Genomic DNA, 18,291 nt, shown 5'->3' with positions numbered 1-18,291 from the left:
GCCCTGGATTCACGCTCTTCAGGACACTGCTGCAGAAAAGCTGAATGACCTGCACTGTCAAGCGCCGGTGCAGGAGCAATGGCCTTTGAGCAGAACAGCCAACTGCAGCTCCTCTGAACTCACTCAGAACAAGAGTTTTCCATCACCATCTCTGCATTTGTAGGAGGCTGGCTTGCACTTCTCCTGGACGGCGGTTTGAGGAAGGGGCTGGCTGGGTAGAGCAGAAATTGCTTAAAGGAAAGGGAACAATTATGAATGGCACAAGCCGAGATAGAAAAAATGCATTCAGAATGTCTTTAATCATGTAACACTAAAACTTCTTTACAGTGTCATGGCAATCTACACTTCACCATCTGCTTGATTTTTGTTCTGCCCCCATTTCTCAAATACAGAATAAAAATGACATTTTAAAACAGAACACATGGCTGTTTCTACAAGACTTCAGTGCTTCAAGTGAGTATTTTTTGCCTGTTAAGTCTTGTATAAACTTCTTAGATCACCAGAATTCTTTCTTTCCATAAGAATTTTAAAAGATAAAGCTCTCTCCTCCCTACCCTCAGACCTTCGTTACATTACTAGGTGTGCCTTCTGGTTTAGGATGGCAGCCTTCCTTCCAGGCTCAGTATGCACCCGAGAAATGGAAAGTTGGGGGGGGGGGAAGATATAATGAGTTATTTTAGGAGTATCTGAGTATTAAAGTTGAGAGGTTAGCTAGAAAGATTATATTTGGGGCAGAAGGATGCATCAAGCATCCATCAGGGCTTTGGAAGATACTCTGCACTACATTACACACGGAGGGATTTCGTTATGGACCATCAAAGAAACTGTTGCTACGAAAGACAGAAGAGACGATCTTTCCAGTGGAATTAATAGTGCCTTCGCTATCCGAGCTGGACTCCGAATCACTGCTTCCCGAGTAGGCGCCCAGGCCAGGCAGGATCCCAATGCACACGGCTGCTGAGGGACAGTGGACCGTGGAGCCTCCCACTGAGCTGCTCCCCAGGGGAACACAAGATGGTTTTTCTGAAAGAGAGGTACCTCAGTCAAAAACGAGAACGCAGGAAAGGGCTTTTAATCAGCCCAGGAACTGCCACGTGTCATTCACCTGCTACTGCCACATCAGCGGTGGATGATTGCAGGGTTTAATTAAAGCATAAGGCAGCTTTATGCTGCAATAAAGCTATTCTGACAGGAAGGACTTGCTACCTCAGGGGATTTTTTTTTTTTCCCTCATCACTAGTTTAAGCCCAGCTCTATGCTGGCATTACAGATTTTTATTCTAAAGTTGTCAGTTTGATGCTTGTCAAATACCAAACCCACTAAATAAGAATAAATAGCTCTGCTTTGTGTAATTGGATATTTTTTTGTGATATAACAGCATAGTTGGGGAAAAGTTTTATTCCATCGCTCTGCTAGTCAACATCTCCCATCTTCCATGGCTAATTAATTATTTCCAGTGTTCTGAAAGTTTACTGAACAGAAGGAGATTCAGGAAGCGCTTTGGGTTGTCATTGCACAACTGCAGCTCACCCTATTTGTGTCAGAGTATCTTGACAGCAAGTCAGCTGCAGCCTTGACAGCTAAGACTGAAATGCAACTTAATTTTTCTTCTAGTTCCCCATAATTTTCTGAAACAAACTGGTTTCAGGATGGACAAGATCACTTCGTAGCATGAAAAGCTAATAGTGGAGGTATACAAATACATCAAATGCTGCTGTGAAGAGGAAGGGGATGATCCGTTCTCCATGTCTCCTGTCGACAGGACAAGCACTAGGCTCAAAATGCAGCTAAGGAGACTCCTCTTAGTTGCCACGTAAAACACTTTAAGGGTAAAATCAGTTAAGCATTAGAATAAACTGCCTAAGAAGGGTGCACAGTCTCTATCTGTGGAGATTTAAGAGCAGCTTAGACAAACGTCTGTCAGGAATGGTTTAGGCAGGGGATAGATAGACTGGTGACCTGCAGAGGTTCCCTCCAGCCGTATTTTCTATGAAGGCTGTCAGCGCCTATAGTTACCATTTCTACTGCTTTAAGAGAGAACACGCCAACCGCAGTCTGTGCTGTCTTGCATAATGAAGGAGCAGAAAAGCAAATCCTCTATCAGATTTAACACCAAGTTAGTTGCTGTTCAGGTGAGAGACAGCCAGCTTCCCACATGCAGAAATCAGGACATACCTTGATTCTTTTCGTCATGATCAGCATCTAGTTTCAACCTCTTCACACTGTTACCGCCATCTGAACTGTGGAAAAAATAAGAAAGTGTCTTGTTCCTCATAAGCAACCACTTAATTGCTGTGAAGTTAAAGTCACATCTTTGCCCCAAACACTACAGTGAATGCCAGCAGGGTCCCTCGATGACCATCACCACTTCTAGCTGCTGTTAACTGGGGCTTTAACCTGGGAAACTGAAACACGCCTCTGGGAGTCCAAGTCAGACCTCTTACACAGTAACCCTGAGCTGCCTGTTCAGCTGGAGACCACAGGAGATCAGGAATGCCTACCTGAGCTTCAGCCACCCCACGTGACCACAGGCTTGCACATGTGGATGATTACCACACTTGATGGTGCAATGTCGGTGTCTTTTCCCTTCCAGGGTTTCCTTCCCCTCCTTCAAGCACCCAGAGAGCCTGTTCTAAAACATCTAGAAATCTCGCACCCAGTAAGAAGCCCAGTAGGTTTTGCAGCACTTCACACACAGCTGCAGTGTCTGACCTAAAACAGAAAGGGGTCCTTTTTGGGTCCAAAGTGGTGTTGGGGGAAAGGCGCGCTACTTGGACTTCTGACTCTTCACAACTTCTATAGCCCCTCCTTGTCACTGCTCAGTTTCTTTTGCCCCCTCTTGCATGTTCCTAGTCCTAAGCCATCCACAGCAACAAATGCTTCCCAGCTTCAGCTGTGATGAACTGAAGTGATGAAGTATGAGCATTTTTATGCATTAACTCTTTTCTGTCCCTGTCAGAACATGCAGTACAGATGAAAGGTTATTCTGTGCGGGGAGGTTTTAATAGTAATACATCCTTTACAGGAAACTACAAAGCTCAGAGAGGAGATGTTGAACTCGCACTACACTTGGTTTTGGCCAGTTTGCAACAAAAGATAAGACGGCAAAAATAGAAGACTGCAAAGCAAGTCTGCGATGGCACTGACATGTCAGTTAAGATGCTCTCTTCAAACAGATGCCATCTGCAGACTTTAGATCTGCCATTAACCACATGCCAGCTCCTTCTCTACATCCTACTGGGTTAAGTACTAGCAGTTACAAGAAAAAAAACCCATTGTTGGCTGCTTGTTATCAGTTCAGGGTTTTTCTTCTCTCCTCCCAAAAAACCCAAACAACTACTCAACCCCGCACACGTGAGGTGGTAGAAGTGCTTACTTCGGTTTCCAGACATGCAATTACTGCTGTACTGGGAGCTAAACATCACCCTACAAGACAAGCTTCTAAAAATAATCTCTCATTCTCTGGGACAGGTTCAAAAACCCTGACTGAATTTCTAGATGTCAGTAATCATCTTAAGTATTAGACGACTCATCTGTGGGAAGCAAGTCTGGTCCCACATGCCTGATTTCTCCATAACCTGTAGCACACCAGCAGCTGCGTTTGCAGGCCAAGATCAAAATAGCAAACAGATCACAAACCCAGCTGCCATCTCCCTGGGATGGAAAGGGTGTTGATGCATCAGTGCAAATCAGCAAGGAACAAGGGAAGCTTGCCTGATGCCCTCAGGATCAAATCAGTACACAAAGCTGTTCTCTTGTGACCTATGTCTCCCCCATGCTGCCCCCAGTAGCAATTAAAACAATCCATTTTAGAAACAGAGAAAATCGGCTGATAAATTATACAAACCTGAATGAAATTACATGAGTGAGGTGACACCGATATCTACAAATAGAGATGTAAAATAGATTCCCTCTAGATCCCCAAGCAGGATTGCCCAAGCCTGGCAGTCCAGAATGAAGAGTCTACCCACTTGCTTTACACATGCTTATCTATTTGAATTATTTCATGTTTTTCCCACAGTTTTTGAGAGCCTATAGAAGCAAGGCTGGTCTTTTCTTATACCTCCCCCCTTTTTTCTTTAGGACTAAGGTTCACACCTCACTCTCTGGAAGCAGTTTTGGCCTGCCTCCCTTTACACTGCTAACTGGGTTCCGTTCCTCATGAATTTATAGAGGTGTGAAACTAACCTTCTGTGTTTCACAGCTCCTGCCAACAGCTTTGCCTGAGAGAATTTGTTCTTGTTTTCCACTGACTTCATGGGCAATTTCTTCTCAGTTTCCTTCTTTGGGTCCATACTGACTCCCACTTTAGTGAGAGTGCTGTGAATTAAGGGTTAAGGATCAACTGGGAAGGAATGGAGAGAACAGACACTTCCTCTCTGATATATTTAGCCAGCTCTGCTGACAGCAGCGACCAAAGTTCATTCACATATTCTATCAAAATAAACTTATTCGTAATGACATTTAGCTGGCACCTTCGGCCAAGACAGAGGAGACTTCACCCTCTGGGTTCGGAGCTCTCTCGGCTATCAATACCAGCTCTCCCTGTAAAGAGAGACTAGGAGCAGACTAGGAGCTGCTTTTCTGAAGTCAGAAAGGCGCAACGCACGACACATTCAGCACCCATAAACATACCCACTGTCCTGCCTTTTCCTGAAGGTCTTAGAAAAGCAAAAAGGTCAGACTGGAAGAAAAAAAAAAAAAAAAAAAAGGCAATACACTATTTCCCTCTTCTACAGGGATCAAGACATTTGTAATTCAAATTTGCTGCTTCCACCCTTAATCCTTACCAAAAAAACTAAGTAGCAGTACATGGGCTTACTTCCACTCCTCAAACCCTCCTTTTGCTGAGCCCAGCAGACTTCAGCCTACCAGAGCAAACCAGTTCAATTTTCTGGTTTGGTATTTATCACTCTAACTTTTCAGCTCATCTCTTTGTAAGGGCCACAAGGCCCCACTGCCAGTTTGAAAACCAACCCCGAGAGGAAGGAGACAGATCTGATTAAGGGTGCATGTGGTCCAACATTCACCCAAAAAGACTGCGACTGCACAGAAAAACTAAGTAGCTTAAAACAGTGTTAGCAAGGTGGGATGCAGCTGAAACTTATAATGAGGTGGAGAAGCTTAAGCAGGTTCTCAGACGGGATAAGAAGGAGCTTGGTCTGTTATTAAGGCACACTCACTCTGCACACACACTGAACAGGTCTCCTTCTGTGGCAGGATCTAGTCCTGTCCCTGACAACAGACTTAGTGTCCAGCTGTATCTGATGAAGCGAGGTCCATCAAAGATCCTGCTTGTTAATGAGGTGCCAGTGGAGTCACAAAAGCTTCTGCAAAACTTTTGACCTGCACATAGCAAAGGCAAATCAACCTAATTTAAAAGGGTATTTGTTTATAACCCTAAATCTAGCTTTCTACCAGTTTCTTCTCTGACTACGATTCCACTGATCAGGTGACATAACCACAAGCTGGAGCTTCACAGGTGCCCCAGTTATTGCAGATTTTTCTAATCTAATACTTTTCTAATACTGCCGAGGTAGAAAAATTTGCACGAAGTCACTGGGAATGCAGGGAGTAGAGTCCTGGGTGACTGAGTGAATTGGATAGTGAATTTCATATTGATGGACCATATATTTGAAGTCATAGGGGTTTTTTTTCCCCACTGAACATCTGCAAATCAAAAACTCTTACACCCTCCTTTGAAGTGACACACTCCAAGCCTCCAATCGCTTTACAATTAGGAGTGTTCAGATGCCATTCCTTACATGATTTTCCTAAGGATACAGCAGTAACCCAGACTGCTCCCTACCTCAACTGAAAGTCTTCTCAGTCAAAACCAGACTGTTCAACTGTAGTTATGTTTTAAGATGGCACAGGAGTGCCATCCTGTGGCTATCAGAAGCAATCTGAAAGCTCGGTGTGTCGAACAGTTTGATGCTGCAACCCACGATTCCACACACTGCAGTGTTCAACTTCCACATTTAGGTTCGTTACCTTGTTATATTCTAATACCGCACTACAAAAGCCTGGCTGAGGAACCCAAAGACTTTTCTTTTAAAAGGTACCAAATTACAGGCTTTTCACTTCCATCCAGGATGCCATTCTCCTAACACTCCTCCACTACCAGAGACACAGCACATTTTTAACAGAGACTTTATGTACTGCTCTCATTAGCAAATGTAACACTATACCTAGCCAAGAAGTGTCCCCTCTCAGGAAGACTGCATTAGAAATAAACCTCTCAGTCTTAAATATCAACTGCATTAAAAAAAGCTGTCCTACAGTAAAGCCTGCTTCTTGGAGGGGGACGTTTCCTGCATTTACATAGGATTTAAGACAAAAGGATGTTGTTCTCGAACGCTTCTTGGAACTGGCTTAAAAAATATCTGTAAATCTTTAAACACTGTCAGTCCAGTGGGGTCTGGATAGGGTAAGGAGCAAAAAAACCCAGTTGTTCATGTAGGAGGAAGTAAAATTCCTATGCATCCATGCATATGAATTTCTTATGCTCGAGAGCGCGTTAAAATATTCCAAGGCATGTTTAACCTTAAGATATATGATTTCATGATTGTTCAACCTAAAAAATGAAGGAAAAAAGAAAGAAAAAAAACTCTGTACTTGAATATTGACAGATGTTTTACCATGAAATTAATGCTTCTGGGTAGCTTAAATTGGATGTTTTACCAGGAAAAAGACCAAATAATCAAACCCACTGGGTTGACATTCCTCTTATTAGCTTGGAAGAGCACTTGAACAGTACCTATAGATCCAGCACATTTGTTTTTTGTCACTGCAGTGATAAACCATTAGGAACAACCTGCAGATGCAAAAACACCTTTTGCATTTTAAAAGAATACCACCAAAAATTTCCAACACAGATGAGTCATTTTGCAAGTTGCCCTGAGGTTGCTTGAAATATTATGGTTAAATAAAAAAAAAAATAAAGGAAACGGAATAGGCAAAACTTCTCAGTTTCTCGTGAGATGAGGTGACTATAAAACATTCTTCCTTCCTCCACCCCATCAGCAATAAGTTTTACAGTTTAATTTACAGCAAGACTTCAGATAGAGAGCCAGATGATATTACTAAGACTGCAAAGACTGAGGTTAGACGGCCTGTACGTCTTGAACAGGCCCTGCTCAGTAAATTCAGGGATCAGCGTGTAACATGGCTAATTCAAGACAACACAAGATTCCCTCTGGGCCGGTATGGTTCACCCCAGACATATGTGACCTAACTAGAACTGTCAGCTGCTTCCACAGCACAATCTTATACTGCAAATCCCTGCATCAGCCAGACCCGCAAGCAACCGTCACCGAAACTAAATATATCCCATGAACATCCCATTAGTAGATCCAACAAATCAAGAAAATATTCCAAATCCATCAACCAACTACAGCCTATTTCTGAAGCAAAAAAAATGCATCAGTATTGCTTTTTCATAAAGGCATTACTGAGATAACTTAGATGCTCTTCACAGAGCACACGCTCTGAGTTGTAAAACATTAACTAATACAAGGTATTGCAGATCTTTGTAGCATTGGCACTATTCAGCTGTTTTTGGTCACCTCCTTGTGTCCACAAACTCTTTCATTTATACTAAAGCATCCTTGAGAACTTGTGCTTTGTTCAGTGATGACTTAAAAGCAATGGTTTTCATTAGGAGGCAAAGAAACCATCAGGTTCTGCACAGATTCAGTAAACCTCAAAAAAACAACATTTAGCTTAGCACAGAAATCCTGAAATCATTCCAACCTCCCTTGACTGGCACTGATTAGAGACAAAAAGCATCCTATATTATCTTCTAGCACATCTTCATGAAAATTTGGCATTTAACAGCAAAGCCAAACTGTCCTGCTCTTAGTACTGCCTAAAAGTCTGTATTACCCAAAGGAGCTGAGTCTCCATGGGCACTGACTTCCCAGAAGAAAGTCAGCGCATCTGCACAGATGTATTTAATTTCTCATCCTGCAGTTATCAGCAAGGGAGAAAGTAGCTAATACTTCAAGAATAATAACAGACAGAGCAATTCAAACATTATTTCAAACAAGTATGTTAAAAACAGCCAATACGCAGTTAAAAAAAAAAAAACAAACAAGAACATTTACTTTTCAGTAAGAAAACAAGAGCAAAAGATTAGAAGCAATATGCTGTTTTGCCTTTACGTTCTCTTTCTCTTTTTAGCTATGGTATTTCATGTCCTCAATAACGGGGAAAAAAAAACCCCCCAAAACCCCAAACAATGGGGAGGGGGAGAAGGAAAAAAAAGTACCAAAGACATGTGGGGGTTGGGGGAATATCAAACATTACAGTGGGAGATCCAAGCTACAATGAAAACATTAAACTTTAAAAGTCTATCATTGTACATCTTCTGTAAAGCAGTTTTATAGAAAGAATGTCAACGACAGAATAAAACTACAGCCCAGTCTCTTATCCTCCTCTATATAACCACCGGCCATTTTAATGCAAAGGATATTCTGTATTCGTTTAGTTCTTTCAGCTCTTCTTCTCTTCGTTGCTTTTCTAGTAGCTCTTGCTGCCGAGAAACCTCATCAAGGAAATGCGTCTCATCTTCATCTAAGCCTCTTACCATATTTTCTGAATAAAGAAAAAGAATGCATATTGATAAGCTAAAAGCACTTAGGGAGCAGCCATTTATTTTGCGTTACTTCCCATTCTCTTAGAACATTTTCCGAGGATTTCAAACTGCCCCATAAATGCAGGTAAGAGTCCACATCTCGCACACGACATTTCTAATACTGCCGAGGTAGAACAATTTGCACAAAGTCACTGGGAATGCAGGGAGTAGAGTCCTGGGCGACTGAGTGAATTGGGTACTCCAGCAGTCACGCTGTCGTGCCAAGTAAAGGGTACAAAGCAAACCCCACAAGCTATCTGCTGGATTCTGTAATTAAGGAGTAAAAATACTTCCCGGTTAATGATACTGGATGCTAACAAGCCGAAACTCTTACACAGTCAAGCACACAAACTGCAACAAACTAACACAGTTTGAACACAACGCTACTACTACAGACAAAAGCAAGACACAATTCATAGGAAGCCATGAAATGCTTTTGGACTCGCTGACATAATTAAGGAAAATTGACCAAGTTTTCACACAAGCAGCCTTTCCACAGTTCTGAAACGCCATTTGGAAGAGGTTACACAAAACAAGGAATAACCACATTAAGCAATGATATATTTGTTGTTTTGGTTTCAGACACCGAGTTTAAGCCTGTCTCCTCAGAATCTGTGCTTAAACCAACCAATAACTGGAAAAAAACACATTACTTCTCCCCATAAATCTTGCCTCAAAATAGGAAGTACATTTTCTTAAAGCAAACAATCAGTAACTTAACGGAGATTAACATCTGTTTAAAAAAAAAAAAAGAAGCAGCAAGACAATTCCTAACTTCCAAATAAAAATAAATCCTTTCTAAACATGCTACCCTACTTTAAGGAAAGTACACGCTAGTGTGGCAGGAAGGTCTTTTATTTTCTGTTCTGCAAATGTTCAACATCTCTCAGTCAAATGATTTTGTTAGAAAGGTAATAAAAAATATATTTTTAGAAAGACCAAGTCTTGCTCTTTGTAGTCATCCTGAGAACTCTTAACCCAAACATCACCTTTAGTCTTCATTAGAGCTTAATTCCGTAAGAGGATTTTTAGGCTTTTACATGAGGTCGACATATTTTTTTAAATCTTCACCCACATAGTCAAGTTTAATGGCAAGCTAAGAAATCCATTTACACTGATAATTGGCAAGCGTCTGTCTTTGACAGAAAAGCTCCAGAAATCAGTTATTATTTGAGGTTACTTTTTAAAGGCTGATCCCTACTCTTTCCCACTCTAAGAATGCAGAGCTCATTCGTAAATCTTTAAACAGTAACTTGTAGCATTCACTACCACTGCTGAGGGCCCCTTCAAACAGACAGCAGAAGTAGTGAAACTCTGGACGTTTTCTGAAGCGAGCGACGTGAATTAACTTCATTCTCTGCCTGCCTGATCTGCAAACTAAGAGAAGCAGCCATAGAGATCCTTATGGCTGATATTATTGAGATTCCCTACCAAATAGTCTGCAGTAGGTTTTGTTCTCCTGGTTAGCAGGTATCTGTTATTCTGCAAGGGTTGCCTCAAAAGCAGCGGCTGGGTTACTTCTCAGTTACCCCCTCTCAGGGATGCCTCTCATTCCAGCACTTGGTTTACAGGTCTCCTGCCTGAACCAAAGGGAAGACGTTGCACATCTAATATAACTTGTCGAGGGAAACAATTAATTTCGGCAGTTATTAGAAGCCCTTCCCATGTAGGTTGATAGCAGTCAGTCTTCTGGTGGCTACTTGGACAAGAATTGCTTAGTCACATCACCAAAGATTACTTGGATTGAAAGTTTACTGACGTAAACTGGAAACTCTCCAGCTGGAAAGAATCCCGTAGGTACAGTTGGAGACTTTAATGCATTAATGCTGCTATCTGTACTTTCCACTTTTCACCATTAAAAATACAAGCAAAACTTAAGAGACGGAATAACTTCCACTTATCCTTATTTTGGTTACCACAACCATTCAGAAAGAAAATTTTTAAAGTTGCATTTTAGAGAATACTAGTATTATTTTTCATTTTAAATGCTGTAACATTCTACTAAAATTATTTTACTTTGAAAAGGAAGACATTCTTGCAGTGCTGAATAACCTATCAGAAAGAACAGCTAGTCTGTGTACCGTTTTTTATCTACACAAAAGGTTTAGAGTAATTAAGTTTGTGTGTTTATGCAAACACAATTCTTCAGCATTAAGGTGTTTCTCCTCCCAAGTCCCATCATCAATTCTGACTGATCAGAATGACAGTGCACTAAACTCGTCTTCTACTCCAAAATTCCCATGGATAGAAAAAATACTTATGAACATTTTAAGGCAAATTCAAGCATATTAGAGGACAAATCTTGTCACAAGTGGCCAAACTGGGCCAAACCCTGATGAGGTAAACTAGTGGTCCACAGTGCACCCATCACTGGTCTTTATTTAGTCATTTCCTCCCACTTACCTTCTCCCAAAGAAATTTGGCTACGGGAACGATTCTAAAAGCATGTACTACAAAAGAGGAAAGGCAATCATGGTAATCAGTAACGCACTCGACAGCGTCCGCAGGGGCAGGGAGTGTTACCTAACAGAACTCAAAGACTGTGCCATAGTTAAAGGTAAAACAGTTCTGCTGCGTCGCAAATACAAGAGAAATTCTAGACGGAACCCAGTTAGGCAAACTGGAGCTTAAAGAACACAACAGTTTGAGGGTAAGGCTTCCAGCTAAAGAACCAAAATCGATCAGAACCCACCTTAAAATGGAGTCCCACAGTATCATCCTCACTTCTCTTTAGATAGAGCCAATAGCTCCCTTTTTCCCAAAATGGTTGACTAATAATTTTCTAGTTCTCATTATCATCTTTGCACTCAGCAGCCCATATACAGGTGATACAATGCAAAGGATTTTTCTATAAAACCAGAAATTCAAACATCAGTAGAAATTAGGTTTCCATTTCATTAGAAGAGTTAAATATCTACTACTTTAATCAACTCCTGTATGTTTACTTCTTCCAAATAGTAATCTTGAGTCTCAAATCACTTTTGCATCAACTAATTACAGCTTGGAAATCTAACAGCTGCTGGAACAAGATTTCTTTTTATTGATTCAAATAGGATGGTCTTGTGTTAAAGCATGAGTTCAAGAGTCACAAAACCACGCTACATTTCCACTTTTCCATGGATTTGTACCAGGGCTTTTTTTTTGATATAATGTGTAAAATAAGCCTAGTATTCCACGCTTTACAGGAATGCAGCTTCATAACTGCAAGCAACTTTTGAGTTTCGCATGTGTGCAGTGCTGCCTCGGTGCCCAGAACAATACTTGATCTGCAGGAACATCCACCATCCTTGAAAAATACAAGATTTCAATAATACTTTTCTGAAGCCTCTGTTTATCCCTTAGAGAGGCAGACAAGACACACAGATACGTCCCTTAGTCAGATGTTGTATACAGCCGTTGCACACAATAGATGCAGTTTGCTGGGTTTCGGTTCAAAATAGTAACTGCTGGTGCTTACTGAATTTAAATTGCTCCTCAAACTCCTGCTGCTTCTTTTCTCTCTGTTCCTGAAGTCTTTCATACAATGAACGTGGGTCATATGCCTCCTCTGGGCATTCTGAAAGGAAGAAATAAATCAGAAAGTGAGACCATATGTTAGAAATACTAAATCACCAACAGTTCTTAGTTTCTTTATGTAAAAACCTTTTGAACTTGTAGAATACAAGCTATTACCTTGTATTTCCGTTTTCCACAAAAGTGAAATATTCTCAGATCTCTTTCCTGTAGTTACTAAAATCTAGCCCATACCTTCTGGATCCTCAGGTTTTCGGACCTTTTCCCATTCCTCTTGCCTTCTCTTCCGTCGCTCCTCTAGCTCCGATTCAGACACAAACCTCTTGTTAATCACAAGGTCAGCAGTACCATCTCTCCCATCCATTGTGGAACAGCCCGTCCTAAAAACACAGTATGAAAGACACCAGGGGCCTGATTTCACTTGTCAGTGCATGAGACATTACTACACATCCTGAAAAACAGACCCGCTGCACTTACAACAACTTCAGTTCTCTAAAGACCACGTAGTAAGTACTGATTGAGATACCTACTCACCGCACAACTGCTAAGACTAACAGCACCACCGATTACTCCTTCTTTACTCTTCTTCATAATTATGTCTTCCCTGTTAGGTGTCTGCCTCAGGCTACTTTTCTAAAAGCCACATTTTGGACGTGAGGAAAAATTTCTTTACCGAAAGAGTGGTTAAACATTGGAAGAGGCTGCCCAGGGAAGTGGTGGAGTCACCATCCCTGGAGGTATTTAAAAGACGTGTAGATGAGGCACTTAGGGACATGGTTTAGTGGGCATGGTGGTGTTGGGTCGACGGTTGGACTCGATGATCTTAGAGGTCTTTTCCAACCTCAATGATTCTATGATTTTAATGGAATTTCGCCCAGCCCACCTTGGATTCACCTTGCTTAAAGAAATATAAAAATTAAATTAAAATAAATTAAAAAAACCCCACACCTACACTCACATCCCTTTATTTCAGTTCTTACACTTCTCTGCTCTGGAGAAAGGATCCGACACTTTGCCCTCACTTTACCTAATTTCTTTTCGCCCATCCTGTGAAAACTCGAGAAAGCTTGCCTGTTTTCAATGATTTGAATACGTATATTTATAAGTGCTTAACAGCAAGATTTCAGAAATTAGCAACTAATCTCTTTAACCTTCAAAAGCATTCTGAACCTCTTTGCAGCTCTGGGGAGAGCTAGGCTTGGCCAGATGATGCGGGGCGGCTGTCTGTCAGGGTTACGCAGAGTTCAAGAGGCGAGTGAAAGAGGGAATTCCCTTGGGCTTAAATGGGGCTGGGGTTAGAAAACAGGAGCAGCACTTCTGACCAAGTGAGCACAGCCCCTTCTCACACAGGATACCCGCCCTCTGCTTCAAGAGGTCCTAATACTGAGTGCTGGCCAGGTACCCATGTCAAAAGTAGGGGTAGGGTGGAGATGCTCCGAGGAGTCATCCTAAGAAGGAAACTCCTGTAAGCCCAGGATGAAACAAACTGCTTGTGCCTTCTTAAGTGGCTCCTTTCAAGATCTATTCTGCCAGCTCCGTGGTACAGAATGAAGCATTAATGCCTATTTTTGTTTCTCACATCGAGCCTGTATAGGCAAGTAGAACGTAAACACAAGATAAACGCAGCTGTTCATTTGAAGTCATGCTAACCTCACACGTTTTTCTAGTTTCTTCTTATTTCCTTGGTATAACTTCATCACGTACCCCAAGGACTACAGACGATTTCCCCCTGCACTGTCAAACATTACTCATTTAGGATCTCACCCTGCCTGCATTTCAGCACTGGAAGAGAACACTTACTCTTCCAGGGAGGGAAGGATGCAGTAACCCAAATAATGGAAGGAGCCAGTTTATCATCCTCCCTTCCTACCACAAGGAACCGCTCCTGCAGGAAGCAGGCTCCTGAAATTCTTACAAAACCCGATGCTTTTGTGGGGTATTGCTTGTAATACAAATGCCAAATTGAGGTCTCGGGAGAAATCCAGGTCAGAGCACTGGACAAGTATTTGTGACAGCAGGATGCATTCTCAAGGCGGGAATTATCAGAAGACGACAAGACAAACGGATTCTCTTAAGAACTGGGGAAAGCAAGGACAGACCAAGGGCTGGTGATTTTCTTTTTTTTTTTTTTTCCCTTCACTTTTCTTTCTTTCTTTTGTTTCTTTGTTAATATCTAACAAAAATCCACCCTAAGACAAGTCCGCTTTCCAGAAAGCATGGAACACCTGCTCCTTGAGTGTCATTTCTGAAAGCGGTTCATGCTGGAAACCTATAGAGAAGATGAAAACTGAATCTCCCTCCTGAATACAGGTCCTAATCACAAGGCCAGCTTTCCTACCCAAGTGCTGCATAAACAAGATAACCTGGTTCTCCACTTGCGTCATCTCAACCCGTCCATTTAGAGAGGAAACGAAAGGTTCCAGTACAATGGTGACAGAAAGTCATAAAAACAAACTGAAAGAGAGGGATTCAGCAAGGGCACAGTATCATGGGAGGACTAAAGCCTTCAACAGCAAACCACCTGTCTTCTGGTTCTGCCAGTTCACTTAGACAATACGCTTTAAGATACCCAAAGTGGATTAAGGTTTAATTATGACTTGACATACAGCTACGGTATTTTCACTACGATCCTGGGAAGCGGCATCTGATGAAACGCATTTCAGCAAATAACAACTTTACTGACAACGGCATCCTGGGGCACAAAGATGGGGGGGGAAAAAAAAGTAAGAATCAAGCAGCATCGCATTTAAGTACACTTGCACTTATGAAGTTTGCTAATCTTGTGGTATTCTTTGCCCTCCCCCATCTCAAACACAAGCAAAATCTTCCAGACCAGAGAAAACACACGTGTTATGAAATGGTCCCCTGTTCACCTACGTTCTTGTCTGGGGACTGTATTCTAGCGAGCGATACGCTGCCATCGTAACCGATGGAAGTACAGTACGCCACGGCTGTAAACCGCACCTTTTGGTACCAGCAGCTGGTAACATTCCCAGGATCAAAAAAATAAAACTTCACTGCCCTTGCCGTCACCTAGGCTGGAACAGATCCGGAGCAGAGACAATGTCTTGAGTACCCGTGTACGTACGTCCCAACGCACTCGGACCTCCGTTAAATGACGGGCCCCTCTACCCATCACCGCAAGAAGCTCGGGCGGCACTCCCCGCACCGCATCACATAAAGTGCCGTGCACCGAGGCCGGAGCCACCCGACAGCCGGAGGTGAAGAGCCGCTCCCCACCAGGGCGCAGTCAGGCTGAAACCCGCCGCCGGGATCCGGCAGCCGCCGCTAACGGTGCCCGAGTACGCCCGGAGCGGGCGAGCCTCCGCGGCGCAGGCCTGGGCGTGCTGGGCCGGGGCCTGCTCCCCGCCCGCGCCGCCGAGCCCTCTCCGCCACCCCCTCTCTCCACCTTCCCCTCCACCCACTCCCTCCGGGAGCGGCCTCCCCCCGCGGTACGGCCTCCGGCCCGGCCCGCCGCGCTCACAGGGCCCGGGCCCGGCCCTCTCCGCCCCTGCACCAGGAGGGGCCCCGCACCGCGGCCACGGCCGCTCTCCCCGCCGCGCTCACAGAGCCCCCCACCCCTGCCCCAGGCCCCGCCGCCCCCGGGGCTCGGGCCGCCGCCGCCAGCACGTACCGCGGCCGCCGGCCCGTTACAGCGAGAGGCGCGGCCCGGCCCAGAGCGCCGCCATTGATCCCCTCTCGCGGGCCCGCCCCGGTTCGCTCACCGCCGCCGGCCGCCCCGCCCCTTCCGCCCGCAAGAGCCAACCGAGTGAGCCCTTCCTCAGGCGGCCCCTCCCCCCCGGTAGCCAATCCCCGCTGCTCTTACGGAAGGCAGAGGAGCGCGCGGAACGGCCGCGCGCACGGCAGGCGCGCGGGGGGGGGGGGTGGTGTTGGCTGCCAGGCGACGTCAGGGCGGCCCCGCGCCGCGATTGGGCGAAGCGCTCGGGCCGGGGCCGGGGCCATGGGCGGGGCGTGTCGCCCGGGAGACGGCGGGGGGCGGGGCCAGGCGGGGCGGGGCGGGGCCGGTCGGTGTGTGGCCTCCATCTTTCCGCCGTGCGCCGCCGCGGCACAAAGGAGCGGCGCTGGCGGGCCGGGCCGGGCCGGGGCGGAGCGGAGGGGCGCGGGCCCCGCTGCGCTCCCGGTGGGGCTGAGGTGAGGTAGGGCGGGGCGGGCACCGCCCTCGGGCGGCGGCGGCGGTCGGCGGGGCGGGCGCCGCGGGCGCCGCGGGGCTGAAGTGGAGCGGGGCGGGCACCCGGCTGGCGCTGAGGGGAAGGGGCAGCGCCGGGCCGGGCCCGGTGCGCCGGGGGCCTGCCTTGGGTCAACGAGGGGAAGGCGCGGTGCTCGCCCCCGCCCCACCCTCCGCTTCCCCGGGAGCCACGCGTGCCGCCGGGGCAGGGTCCCGGCTGGGGTGGGGGCCCGGAGGCCGCTCGGGTGCGGGGCCGGGGGCCGGGCCAGCGCAGCCCCGCCGGCCTGAGGCAGCGGCCCGCGCTCCCCTGGGCGCCGCTTATTTATGCGGGCGCTGCCCTGGCTTTTGGGGGAGCGCGCTGCCTCGCCGGGGTCACCCGGCTCCCCCCCCCCCCCGGGGAGGGCAACCGGAGAAAGAAGGCGGGCGGCCGCGGTCCAGCCCCGCTTGCCTTGTGCCCGGCCGGGCCGCCGGCGCGCCGGGCGCTCCCGGTGCTGCGCATGGAGGCCCCGGAGCTGGTGAGAGCTGGGCTCGGGTGTGCAGTCAGGAGCTCGCCAAAGAACGCGGCAAAACTCGCATGGAACGGGGCCGGGGGGGGGGGGGGGGGTGCCGGAATGGGGCACCCCAAGGCTGCTGCCGTTCGGCGCGGTGAGGCGTTACAACTTCTTAACGGCGCCTCTCGGGTGCCGGGAGATCTTCCTGGTACTTGTATGACTTGCAAAACAAGGGCTTCGCTACAGCGGTGCGGTGCGTGCGGGGGACAAAGTGACTTGTGCTGCTCTGGGACCTCGTGGGAGCTCGGGAGAATTTTGCTGAGGCCCTGAATATTTTGATATTAACGTAAAAAGTCAGAAGCCTGAAAACTATTTATCACTCTCAGCGTAAAAATATTTCTGCAGAGCAAGTTTTCTCTCTTTTACAGGGAAAATACGAAGATGTGGAGTGAGCTACCAAACGCAATTATTTATCTAGACCTTTTGTTTTGCATACTTGGGCAATAGGTTAGGCAGCGGCACCTTTCCTCCTAGTGTGGTACCACCACGGTGCTGCCTTGCTCTCTTAGTTCAGTGCTTATAAAGCAGGTCTCTTCACTGCTTGTGTTACGCCGATATCAAGCATGCGTTTCTCTTCTAAGCCCTGCAATTCTGTCCTGCTGATCGCTGTTTCTATTTTGCATACCTTCATTCTTCCCTTTTTTCTTTTTTTTTAATATTGCTATTTCTTATCTTCTGCTGTGCAGCAGTAGGTACAGTGTCCCTTCTGGGTACAGTCTTAGTGTAGGTCCCGAGAATGACTGTAGTCTTCTTGGGTTTTATTTTCTGCTTTGTTATTGCAAAATCTTGCTCTGAATCTCTCTGTATCCACCCTGAGCCCAGAGTTCGCTTTGGTGCTCAGCCTGTGTTTATCAGTGTTTCTCACGCAGTGGAACTTTGGTCCATGGGGAAGTATGGACATAAGAGCTGCCTTTTCCCTTCTAAATTTATTCAGCCTTCTAGATACTGCATTGTTTTCTGAATGCTGATGTGTTTGGTGGTTTTTTTCCCTTTTATGTCTGTGTCAGTGTTTGTTTCCTTCAACATAAGCAAGAAATTTTTTTTTTTCCACTTAGCAGCAGCTTTGCCTCGGGTTTTTAATTTTTCTGTCCTTTGTTGTGCAGTGAATGCATTTATTTGTTTTGGTGGTTTTTTTCTCATCCTGGTCCTCAGTTCAGTTCTTCAGCTTTACTTGTAATTTTCTGTACATCCGTCAGTGCTATGAGGTTATTGTCATGTGGACACCTACATACATTTGTGTACTGTGACTTTTCCCCTGTTTACTTCTCAGTATTTAAACTTTCGCTGTTTCCGTGCTAAACCATACAAATCTCTTTAACAGTTCTCGTCACCTACGAGCCATTTGAAACACTCCCTCGCATCTTGTCTCCTCTTGGATTCCTGTATTTGGCTCTTCTGGAGGA

At 45.5% G+C, this 18,291-nt stretch overlaps 2 protein-coding genes across 3 annotated transcripts in view; one reads left to right on the top strand and one right to left on the bottom strand.

Moving 5' to 3' along the window:
* Positions 1-280: 280 nt before the first annotated feature.
* PSME3IP1 (proteasome activator subunit 3 interacting protein 1) lies at positions 281-15,872 on the bottom strand. Its single transcript, XM_076349565.1, has 7 exons — positions 15,786-15,872; positions 12,386-12,531; positions 12,096-12,194; positions 8,477-8,598; positions 4,189-4,322; positions 2,176-2,240; positions 281-1,023 (listed from the first exon to the last, which is right to left on the bottom strand). The coding sequence occupies exons 2-7, from the start codon at positions 12,513-12,515 to the stop codon at positions 806-808; spliced, it is 768 nt and encodes a 255-aa protein (XP_076205680.1). The 5' UTR covers positions 12,516-12,531; positions 15,786-15,872; the 3' UTR covers positions 281-805.
* A 380-nt stretch (positions 15,873-16,252) lies between these two features.
* The window catches only part of RSPRY1 (ring finger and SPRY domain containing 1), a 39,080-nt gene continuing 37,041 nt past the window's right edge, over positions 16,253-18,291 (top strand). The window contains exon 1 of one of the 2 annotated variants that reach the window (XM_076349563.1): positions 16,253-16,303. The gene's annotated coding sequence lies outside the window, so the exon portion shown is untranslated. Of the gene's footprint in view, positions 16,304-16,812; positions 16,853-18,291 lie in introns of those variants that run through there. The other variant, XM_076349564.1, reaches the window with a different exon arrangement.

This window comes from Aptenodytes patagonicus, chromosome 11 (genome assembly GCF_965638725.1).
Source record: "Aptenodytes patagonicus chromosome 11, bAptPat1.pri.cur, whole genome shotgun sequence".
Classification (NCBI taxonomy): Eukaryota; Metazoa; Chordata; class Aves; order Sphenisciformes; family Spheniscidae; genus Aptenodytes; species Aptenodytes patagonicus.
This window is presented reverse-complemented; position numbering and strand designations above follow the sequence as displayed.